General features: G+C 30.6%; 1 protein-coding gene across 1 annotated transcript; it reads right to left on the bottom strand.

The window, feature by feature from the left end:
• Positions 1–715: 715 nt before the first annotated feature.
• Positions 716–1,363, bottom strand: LOC124356018. Its single transcript, XM_046807164.1, has one exon. It carries the CDS (start codon positions 1,361–1,363, stop codon positions 716–718), a length of 648 nt encoding a protein of 215 aa, XP_046663120.1.
• Between the last annotated feature and the right edge of the window lie 11,459 nt (positions 1,364–12,822).

A 12,822-nucleotide genomic window follows, 5' to 3' on the forward strand; every position in this document is an offset into this window, starting at 1 on the left:
GTATAGTTTTTTCTTTTTTTCCAATTTGCTTAATAACCTAGCTGTTATCCACTGAAAACCGCAACCATCCATCAAACTAAGGTAATTCTGGGTATTTACACAATCATTTAGTAAATTAATATTTAAATCACCTGTCAAGATTACATTTTTACTAAGCTTTGGTAGGATATTTGACAATTCATTAATAAAATCATTTTCTGGAAAACTTTGTAACCTATAAACGCATACCAATCTAAAGTACAAACTCACACTCTTAATATCAATGATAAGTACATCAGCATTTACCATGATTAAGTTTACTTTATCCGCTTGTACATCATCCTTCACGTAGCATACAACCCCTCCTGCCCGGTAGTCTTCATTACAAGTTGCTAGGATTTTATAGCCTGGAATGTTGTACAAATTTAGCTCATCGGACCCAATCCACACCTCACTCAATACAATGAAATGAACATTATTTTTGACACAATGAATCTCTGCTAGAAAACTATTGAAATTTCTTCTAAGACTTCTTATATTGACATGGATCAGATTGATATAACCATCACTAACAGTAGAAGAGAAAAAGGAATCAAGGCTTACTTGCAAATTCTCTGATGTCATTTATATTATTTAGAAAATGTTATTCTAGGGATCTAGTTATTTAAAACAGAAAATATGTTTCATAACATAAAATAAACTTACATGAAAATTGTAAATTGACAGGCCTAGTAGTTTATTTCAACTTCTCAAGGTCCTCAACAGTATCAATTTTTTGACATTTGTCCCCTTCATCCTTTCTCACAAAGAATTTACCATCTCTGGTCCATGCGAACTTGTAGCCCACTTCACTGCATTTTGCCTTTAGCTTTGTTAGAAATTGCTTGTTTTCCGGAGAAAGGTGGTCACTGATGTATACTCGTTGGTCTGGATATGCGGGGTTTACTTGCTTGGCACTTAGGTTTCGTGTTTCCTTGAATTTCTTTAACCACATATCTTTTATTATTCTTTGTTGGAACTGTACAATTATGGGTGGTGGTTGACGCTTATTGAAGGAAGGAATACGGTGTGCAGCATTTAAGTGGGTTACATCTACTTCAACTCCAATAATTTTAGCAATGTCCTTTAGAAGGCATATTGTGTCTTCATTAGGAGTTTCTGGTACCCCACTTATTTCTAGGTTATTTTTTCGCGTGTACTGTTCCAGCGCCCGTACTCTCTCCCTCAGGTTACGTACATCAGAGGTTAGGTTATGATTTTTAAGCCTAAGTTCTTCATTTTCTTTCCTGAGTGTACTCATTTCTTGTTTAATATCATGCATTAATTTATTTGAGGAGTCGATTTTGTCCGACATGAACTGCACTGATGTGCGAAGGTCATTCATTTCTAACCTAACATTGGAGATTTCTTCAGTAAGCCTCTTTATTAAATCATTATCTATGGTTGTACTCACGTTAGTTTGGTTAGTAGAACCTCTGCACCCTTTTCACTTCCAGTCTCTGTTGGATCTAAGCTTCTTCCCCTCTAAATCTCCTTTAATGCACTTGTTATGAAATAATGCTTCGCAAACTCCAGCACACATAACCTCACTTCCGTCTCTGTTACACTGATCGTTACAGACACCGCAGATCGATGGCATAATTTACCTTCTAATGATACTACACACTTTTAAATGCTAAATAGTATAGTTGTTTAAAGATAAGAGTACTTTAATTGCTTATTGTAAAACGGTATGTGGAGCGACGTGGCGCCAGCTGTTTACCGTTCGGCTGCCTGAACTGAACTGTTAATAATGCCCTACCAGGGCAATAAACATCAAGTATCTCCAACTAAGAAAACATTTTTAACTAAATTAACTACAGTTAAATGCCCATAACTGTTTTCAGACATTATAACACGTTCTAAAACAAAAGAAATGGTTATTTATATTTTATTTAAATATTTTTAAATTACTAGCAGTTACCCATGACTCCACAATTACTGTTTTCTTTAAAAAACAGGAACACATAGATATATTCCTTTTAAATGAATTTAAAAACTCCAGAGATTAGTGATATTCTAGATTTAAGTTTAAAGACCACATGTTTAGGATTGTGAAGCTGTTGAAAACAATGACTTACATTAAAAAGCTCTTTCAATTAATACAATTTTAATGCATTTCTTTTTTAGTTTTCATTACTTTAGAGAACATTGAGCGTATCTCAGAGAGATTTTATAATAGCAATAGGTCTATATGTTAGCCGGTCATCCTAAGAATGTTTGTGTTCAATTTCAGTATAAACGATCCAGTAATCCTTACGTGAATGCATAACACATACGAACATACACATAGATACAATTTACCAACTATTCATAACAGTACCAGCTGTCGAGTTTAAGAAAGAGAGGCATCCGGGTCCCGGCTTCCTGAAGAGTAAAATATAAAGCGAGAGATATAGTAATGAAATGCATCAATAAATTATGTTAAATAATTACTTTTAAACGTTCAGGGGACCAGTCGTGGCCCAGGGTTTAGCACGTACAACAGGGAACATAAAGGATTAACAAGGTATAACCAGGAGTAAAATGACAGAGGTAGGTCGAGACAACCATACCGGGAAGAGATGAGCAACCCCACTGACTGTCGGCTGAGGGGCGCAGCGATGTGGATTGACCGTGATAAAATTAGACACGGTCAGCTGATTCTCTCTCTCGCTCGCTCATTGATTTAACTTAATGAAATAATAAAATTGTAAATGTAATGGAAACTAAACACTAGCAGTTTCGCACGCAATTTCGTAGAGTTTTCAACTATATGAATACTTCTGGTTCGGGTCAATTTTCTTTTCGACGCCAATATTGAGTTTAATAGTGTATATTTATTGGCATTGACATTTACTTTGTTCTTAGTATTTTTGTTCCATAGTTGGTTTTGATTTATTTCCCGATCAAGAATAGATATATCACAGATCAGAGAAGACTACGTCTATCAAAGGACAAGTAAAAAGGATTTCAGATAGTTACTTTGTTTTTATATTTAATAGTTAAAAAAATAAAGATATAAAAGTACATTAACAATGACAATAGTTCAGTGTTTGCTTCTTTACATACAAAAGAATATTTTTGATCATTTCGAGAAGGAATTGTTATTTAAGTTCAAAAGCACAGTCGGGGAGTCTTCGGAGCCAATTTTGACCACCTTATGGCTTAAGACGTTTTCTGTGGTAAATGATTGCTGAAATCTAAAAACGGCATGAACGTCACATATAGTGGCGCTGTCATATATACATGTTTAGATAGAACATTTATAATATAATACATTTGACTAGCTATTTCAATTTATATGTCAGTATTGTACCAGTGGAGCTTACGAGTAGTTTGACGGGATTTTCGAAATAAGAATAGGCCATAAGGGACCGTAAGTATATCCATTTAAAAGTTCAATGCAAACAGTTACATTCATTACGCATGAAAGCAAAAGAAATAAACTAAGGCACTTTCAAATTTATAATAATATTAGAATGTATTTGTACACGCATTAATTATTAAAATAGATACAACCTAGTTAAAAGTATTGTAACAAAATTCTTTTCTTTGTAAAAAAGTCGGTGCCGCCTGAAACGAACGCTTTGTTTCAATGCTTATGTTCACAATCTCGGTAACAAAATATTTTGTCCGTATTTACACGTCTAAAGTTTTAGCTCATGCACTGGATGAATGAATAGTTCGTTAGTTTCTTGTAAAAATCTTCAATTTTATTTTGAATTTTATCAGTTATAATACAACATTAGTTTTAGGCGGAATCTACACGCATGTCATACAATTGTTGAATTAATTATTAATATATTACTCACATTTCTTTTAGTTGCATTCCAGCTTATATGCCTAGAAGGATAGAGTGATTGTGTAATAAAATATTCAATAAATAAAATGTTTTATGTTAAGGTTATTAGCGGCAGAAAAAATACTTATTTCTTAGGCTGAAAACCTTTCCATCTTTATATTATGAAAAATATTATAAATTGGATTAAAGAAAATATAAACTTGGAAGTGAATTTATTTTACTTGCAGATAATTAGTTTCCATTTTATGATGTCTGTATATTACAAACTTTAACACAATAAAAATGCTTCATATACATATAAATTACTAATATACACTTGGTAGGAGTACGCCAAACCACTTGTGCTACATTAGGCTTTGCTGAGATTGTATGCAGCATTTCACAAGTCTCTCTCCTGCGGGCAGATACACAGAAATGAAAAAAATATTCGAGCCCCGCGAGTGATTGGATTTGAAAAATTCATTGTATTAGTTCATTGATTATCATAAAATTTTAAATGAATGTTATATTTAACGTATTTGTAAGCTATGCAGTCTATAGCTTACTACCCCATATTTCTTCAGAGGACAAAGCAATAATTTAATACAGGTATCTATAGCATCCTACCATTGTAGATGTTCCAGTTTTTTTGAGTGAAGGTTTAGTAATACTATAAACGGAGAAATATAAACTCGCCTTTTTATTCAATTTCCTATCCTTGATTATGTAATGAATTCCAATTAGTATGGTCTTTATACATAAAAACCTGTCATTGCCGGACACGTGACATAGTTATAAATAATCACGTTTCAATATTATTATTATTTTTTCCTTTTTAACATCAGTCAATCCACTGCTAAGTTATTGTTTAACTTTTTAAATAATTTTAATGTACAGTTACAAGACATTGCAGTTTATTGTTTTACTATTTATAGCAAATAGATGCGATTTGTGTTTAAAATCAATAGTTCTAAAACGTGAGAACAACACACACTTAAACCGTGAACAATATATTTTAAAATTGGGTTTAAGTAGAAATGCCAGATTATAGTGTTTAAAATAAAAATTAAAACCTCACACTGGCACTACTATATGTAATTTATAGAATAAAGATTTCATAAAAAAAAACTTTATAGAAGGAAATAAACAAAGGAATACACATTTAAAATTAAGTATAAATTTTTCGACTGCCAGAAAAGCAGCAAAATTAACAAATTAATTGTAATATTTCCAAACATAAAAAAATTTAATTCGAAATATTTTATGAAGTTCTTTCAACAAAAACAGGTAGTCAAGCCGAGAGCTTAACAAATTAAATAATATGCATGCGGCATGATGACTTTTATTACGTTTTTTTGATTTTCCTGTTTTTATTATTTTACTGATATACCTGTAGAACACAAACAGCTAAGCAATTATAATGTATAATCACAGTTTAAACCATGTAATATTGACAGTAATAAAAACGCCTGTTCACATACAAGCGGTACCAGCGGTAGTGGTAGCGGCACATAACCTCTAGATATTATAGAGACGTAAATAAATGGGAGCGTATACACCGGTCGACATTGGCGTAGGAGTTCTATCCCCAGTACCCTCACGTCGCCGAAATATCGCTGGTTCCTTTGTACTATCGCAGTGGTGCGGCTTTCCTGGCGAAATTAGTTTCTAAACTCTTGGCAGTGAAAAATACAGTCCCATGTCCAACGAGATCAACATGGAACACATATAAACAAACTAGACCATCTGGAATGAGAAGATGTGGGAAACTATCAGAAGCGAACTGCATGAATCAAGGAAACATTATGTGATATGATCAAAGACAGTGGTATACACAACTATAGGGTTGTTCAATACAAATCACGATTGGAAATAACTACAGATCGCCATCAGTGCTGTGCCGCTCTAGAGTAAACACTCACTGGAATCGCCAATGGGGTTTGTAGTGGATGGGGGTAGCTAAAAACATATCACTACCGTTACCACCATTACCATTCCAGTATGAACGGATCTTTGTTGTCATGTTTTCCAATTTCCAGTGCTTTGCACATGACCAAATTGATACCAAAAGTCTTTTAAATACATATGTTTTATATCAAGAATAGCAGTTACCCACGGTTTTGAATGCAATTTCATTGCCTTCAATTGAGGATGGTTCCACACAATAAATCCCAATACATCAAAAGAATTTAACTGTGTAAGCATCGTTTCAACGCGGTGTGAACTGAGCAACAGATGATTGTCCAATTATATATATATTTATACATAATACATATATTATATACATATATATATTTTTTTTATAATTTTATATATATATATATATATATATTTAATTTCAATAAACAATAAACATTGAATCACAAAAAGTACTTGCTCCGCCGGGAGTTGAACCCGGATCTCTCACTTGCCGGGTGAATGTGCTACCATTACACCACAGAGCGCTTACTTTTTCCGATTCAATTATTTTGTATTTGGCCGTATCTGTCACATATGCGTTTAAATAAGCAAACTAAACATATGATCGGAAGACGAAATACCTGTCAAACGACTTTTATTTACAATGTGTATATATATATATATATATTTATATATATTATTTTTATTTTATCTTAATCTAGAAAAGCATTACTGTGAGTACAAGAGTTCCACGTTTAAAGTACGTATGGGAATAATTTATAAATGACCATTTGTGTAGTATATATCATCAAATATATTGAGTTATTAACGTTCGTTTTGCTTTTATCAGATACTATTTACTAAAATTGTATAAAAGGCGCCTGATAAAATTACCGTCAATGTTCCTTCGTTCTCTGATTGGTTTCAAGTTATTAGTCTCCAAGCTGTAGAAACACAGCTGTTCCACTTTTCACCTCTTACTAGAGCACGTACTTCAAGCTAACGCCCAATATAAACCAGCCTGTAATTTCAATTTTGACTTCTTTAAGGGTTTTATCTTTAAATTTACCAACACCTGCTAGGAAATTTCAATTATATAAAATAAGTTTTGATTGATATTATATGTTATTATGTATATGGATTATCTTTCAAAAAATTATTAACCCTTTTTATGTGAAATTAACTTTATAATTCCAGTCTTTTATATGGGACATACATACTAGTTACAGCATTGAAAGCATGTGAAAGTATAAAATGCCCACAAAATCGATGTTAATAATAATATGGCTACTGAAATAATTTTAAAATTACGTAAAATAAAACTTGAACACATGAATTATAAGCTTAAACATACTTTAATATCCCAAATACATACATCACAGCAATTAAATGAACATTTTTATTACAATTAGACCGTTTAATTTATAAATATGTTGAAATATTACATATATATGTTTTTGAAACTGTTGGGTTACTTTTGGGCTTAGTTAAGATTAATAAAATTGTATGATTTCTTATGTTACGTAATATATGACAGGACGCAATATTAAACTTAAGTCTATTTATTAAACACCAAACGCGCTAGAATAAAATATTGGAGCAAGCAATAGGACTTTCTTATCTTTTAACGATGGTCATTACTCAGGAATTGACATCAAGACAATTAATGGAAACTCGGAAGGTATTCGAGTGAACCATTGAAAATAATATTTAGGTGAAAATTACAGTAGTGTATACAGAGGTGAGGAAACATATAAAGAAGAGATTAATGGAGTGATGAAGAAGTGGATGTTGAAGAAGCAACACAGTAATAGTTGTTTGGAGCGTATAATAAAATATAATAAAAATAATTATTATAATAATTTTATCTTCCATTTTGTCAACCGTATTCTAAGAATTAAACTCAGAGTAATAATCTAAAAATGTTTGTGTGAAGTTATATAGTTTAAAGTGGTTTTGAAATATTTGTATGTCTGTGCCATGAACTAGACGAAAGAAAGTGTGTCAGACGCTAGTGTGAAAACTAACATGACTTTTATAAACACATATGTGTTTGTCTAATACAAGGACTGTCACTCCGTGTTACGTATCAGGTTTCGTTAAGATTGTACGCAAAATATAATGTCCGTGCCTATTTCATAATATAACCTATGAAGAGATCAGACAAGCATACAGAAAAGAAATACACCTAAGTTCCTGCTTACAAAGGAATAGGTTTCAATGACGCCTATCCAAATTATACCTATATAAATGCACCATTACAGAACTCCTTGTAAAGGTGGAAATTGTATTTCATGAACAATTGAAAATCAACAGGAGAAATGTTTATTGGTACATCTTGTGAACTGTTAGTTACAATATTTTACTATGGCACATGTTTAAAGTTCATATGTTACTACTGAGATTGTTTTACAAATAAATTTATTCTCCATTTTTTTATGCTGTCATATTTACCCAAGATACTGTTTTAAACATAATCAATATATCTCAGGCCAATCATTTGGAGTTGTAAGCACCACCATCGAACTTATAGAAATGGTGTTTCCTAGTTCAGATCGATATTGTGTGAGAAGGTACACAGACAGATGACAATTATCCAGCCCTTCGAGTAATAAGCTTCGCTAACGCTTAGCCAATAATTAAATTTCACAAATCCAAACTCTATCCACTATTTTCAGGTTCCCACACCACATTTAAAGAGTTTGGAAAATTATATTCCTTTGGTTTTATGTATATGCTACATTAAAACAATTCAACTATTAACAGCCTTAGTTAGTTCTAAAGCTATGTAATGCACTTTTATGAATTTTTGGGAATCAAAAACTTTATTATAAACATAATTACTACATCATAAATTTGTAAATGATAAATTTTAAATTAAATATTGTCAAATTTGTAACATGCGTTTTAAATAATCAACACGAATATTAGCAAATACCTTTACACGAGTGTTTACGAGGTTAAGATTATTTCTGAAAGTCAATTATTAAATTACCTGAATTGCCTTCGTAATAACTTGTAGGTGGAAATTCCGCTTCACAAAAACTTGACGCTACTCAGGAACGGCTATTTGCAAACAAGTTACTTTTGATTAGCTTAGCTCTGTCCGTGCTTTCCTGATCCAACTAAATTTTTACTTCACAGTTACTTAAACCTATAAATACATTTTTCAAGTTACTACAAAGATTATATGATGTAAAACATATATAACAATTGAAAATGTTTTAAAAGATTTTAGTTAGATTTGTATTAATAAAACAAAAATGTTAGATTCTTTTGAGCCACAGATTTTATAAACTACTTAGCCACACATTGCCATTACACTGTAGTAAAATACTTCAAATCATTGACTTTTGAGTAAATCTCTACTGTCTGGTATTTGTCTCGCTTTAAGAGGCTCAATAATTATTCACTTATAACCATTCTTTATATTTAGCCCAATGTGTTGTAGCCAGCACATGAACAATTTTATTATTTAGTTATTTTTTCAAACATTAATATTGTCAGTTTATTATTTCTGGACATTTTTATTTTTCATTATATCGTACATGAATATATGAACATAGCTTTGTTTATTTGACTCAGTTTGAAATTGGAAAAAAGGTTTCACTGTAAACTCTGATATTTGTAAGTTGCTACCCTATTTTAACATTGAGATAGTATTTATTAGATTTATATCAGCATATTTAAATACCACCATATAATTATAAACTATTATTTTATATATGTTCCTTAATATTATATTGCTTTTTATGGGTGAAGTTAAGCATCGGTTGGTATTAAATAAAATTTTGGTTTGGGGATGTGGTAGTGTTGGTACCACTGGAACCTGCAGATATGTCTCTATTAGGTCGGTATAGATATATGGTACGTATTCAGTATAGTTAGGTAACACATATTATTTGTGAAATATTTATTTTCTTTCGTAAATAAAAACGTATTAGAATAAAATACAACTGACTTAGTTCTGATAAAGCAGTTAACTACTTTTCTACCACCCTCTAATTTTTTTTATACAATAATCAATACTTATGTATATTTATAGTGTAAATACTAAAATATGACTCATACTACTAACTAAATATATTTTTTAAATGTATTATAGCTTCCTTATCCGTTAAACGTTGAAACTTTTTTATTTCCAAACTTACGTAAACATATATTTATATCTTTTATAATTTTTCCTAATATCACTATTACTCCCAGTAACTAACTGACTTAAACATTAGTTTCCTAGTTTTTCTCAGGCTATGACCGGAATTCGGTTAATTACTTGCAGGTAATTGGTTGATAATTAGTGGCTATGTTCAAAGGCTACTTAATGGTACCAATTGTTTTTAAATCGAATGTAGGCACCATGTATTGTGAGCCAATCGCAATATGTTAAAGAAAAAATTGTGAGTACATACATTTGTGGTATATTTATTTTCTTTCGTAAATTCAAACATAGAACTAACACAACTAAAGAAGCAGTTCATTACTTACCCGCCGCCCTCTAGTTTTTATTGAAATGATCAATATCTATGCATATTTCTGGTGTACCTACTAGCATAAGGATTTTACTATCAAAGAAATAATGTTCTTAAATAATTATGCATTGCTTATCTGTTAAACTTTGAAACTCTTTATTATTTTAAAACTTAACTAAACATATATTCATATACGAGTACGTTATATGTATGTCAAGCTAACATTATCACTTACAGTAACTTCCTCGTATAACTTTATCGTATAACTTTATCTACTTAATTGTTCCCAGAGGATGTCCTGAATCCGGTTAATTAATTAGAGATAATTGGTTAATAATTAACTGCAATGATCAAAGGCTAGTTAATAGCACAAATTGACTTTAAATTGAATGTCAACACCATGCATTGTGACCCAATCACCGTCTGTTAACGTGAACAAAGGTAGTACATATTTGGAACTTCGTCATTCAAAGATATAATTAGATTTTTTAAATAAATTTGGTTGTATATTAATAGCATTGTGTCCATGATTTGTTAGTTGACTCATTATTTAAAATTCTGTTACTATAAAACTTAAAATAATTACCTAGAAGCAGTTACTATTTTATATTCTCTATTGTCTTACATCCAGCATTGACTTCCAGTGATTTTTAACTCAGAATAAAACTTCCCTATACACATTTATATTCTAGAAGAGTAACTAAAGTGACTATCTTATGGCAGTTTTTAAATTTTATATTTACGTCCTCAGAAGTTATTGTTTGACCTTCCCCCAAGGTATGCATTACGTGCTTCTTCAAAGTCTATTCCCATTATATCTCGTTTAAACCATTATAATAATGTGTTATCAGACCTCAATAGTTTTGATTGCTTTAGAGATTATTTCAAAAGAATCCTTAATAATGCTCACTACTTGAGAAAACCAGTCACAAATGATTTATCTTGATTCAAGCTAGGTGATTTTCTATTTGATAAAACATACAGTCTTTTTTACACATTTAAACTTATCTTTTAAGAAAATATAGATATGATATTGACAATACTATTATTTAATTATAATAACTGCATTTTGTTATGAACATATTATTATCAACCCTTCAGAACAATCTTATGTCACCAACCACCATTCAGGAGTTTGTGGTTTAAAAATGCTATAATCTCATCACGGTACTAAAGCAAAGATAAAAAGAACGCAATAAAATAAAGTTATTGGGGTATAGTTTAAACCTGTTGCGTGATTTCAAAGAGTGATTTTGAACCAAAATGCCCTGGAGTCCTCCAAATATGTATTTTAGGATCTTTTCATGTTAAGCTGCCCCTAAAAGCGTAGGTAAAAGCTCATTCCGATATATAACCTAAGTCACGGAAATATTTTCAGTACACCATGAAGGCATTATGGTGATCTAAAAATGTGTTGCATGAAAAAAATCATTTACTAACAGAATTCCAGTTTATGGGTAATATGTAAGATTTGGTATTTAATAGTGAAATGTAAACTAAAAATGATATAATATACTTGTTATTTATTTAATAGCGTAAGATTATTCGGAAACGGTTTCATATCTTCAAAATAACAACCTAAATTAGAGCTATAAACAATACAATTAGGTTAAATCAATGTAAATTACACTCGGTTTTGATAAGCAAAACTTATACACGTTATGTTAGTTTACATTGAATACGGTTCACAAGAGGGATATATTACTATCAATTTACATGTGTATTGGAGCTTTAACACATGTGTAAAATACACACACGATATATTAGTTAACTGTTGATGAAGATTCGTTACCGCAAGCTACATTATAGATTATGCAACGCTTTGACATTTATTGTTGCGCTGTGAATGTAACTTTAGTAGAAGATTAACTAGCACTAAATTATCAAAAGCTTCTGCAAGGTTTGTGGGTTATTCGGTAATAGCATTTATTAGTGTATTCACTTTGACTAAGTTGGTAGTTTTAGTTTTTCAAAAAATATTTTTTTCTCTTTTGTAAGCATTTATTAACATTTTCAGACCATACTTTGCGGTATAATGGGTTTGATAATACAGCATATTTTGTGTTAGTAGAGAAAATACCAAGCGGATGAAACGCGTTTTCTATACACATGTTAAATAATTCAATATAATTTTAGATGTTGACATCTCGTATTGAAACAAACGTATTGCTTTATTTTCAGGATTACGAATATTTTAAATTAATTTTAGATAAAATTATACATGTATAAAAACAATTTAAGATTGATAAAAATATTTTCATTTGAAAATGTGTATAGATTAATTCTACACAACCAAGATTTAGAAACTGCCCTTTGTTAAAACCTATTAGCTAAAACCATGTGATCTAGCCTTTGTATCTGAAAAATAAAAAAATTAAAATTAAACAACATACGGGAATTCGCTTACCATTTGAAACTCTTAACTAATAATATGTACCTGTTTCCATACTAATGTTTAAAAAAAAACATAGAGCCTCAACATTTATTACACCATAAGTAAATTAATATAAAAGTTAATGATTTTAAGATTACAAGAAATTTAGCGAGAATAGTTTTGAAGTTTTAATAAAAGTCTTATAATATTCAAGTGAAATTTAAGTTATTTAAAGGCACTTTTAAAGTTATTTTATTTTATGGTTGGTGAATCCCAAAAAAAACTCTCTAAATTAAATT

This window comes from Homalodisca vitripennis, chromosome 2 (assembly GCF_021130785.1).
Source record: "Homalodisca vitripennis isolate AUS2020 chromosome 2, UT_GWSS_2.1, whole genome shotgun sequence".
NCBI classification, from domain to species: Eukaryota; Metazoa; Arthropoda; class Insecta; order Hemiptera; family Cicadellidae; genus Homalodisca; species Homalodisca vitripennis.

Bases quoted from the DNA above. Each gene is read 5' to 3' on its own strand.
- LOC124356018 (XM_046807164.1), bottom strand. From the start codon at position 1,363: ATGAATGACCTTCGCACATCAGTGCAGTTCATGTCGGACAAAATCGAC.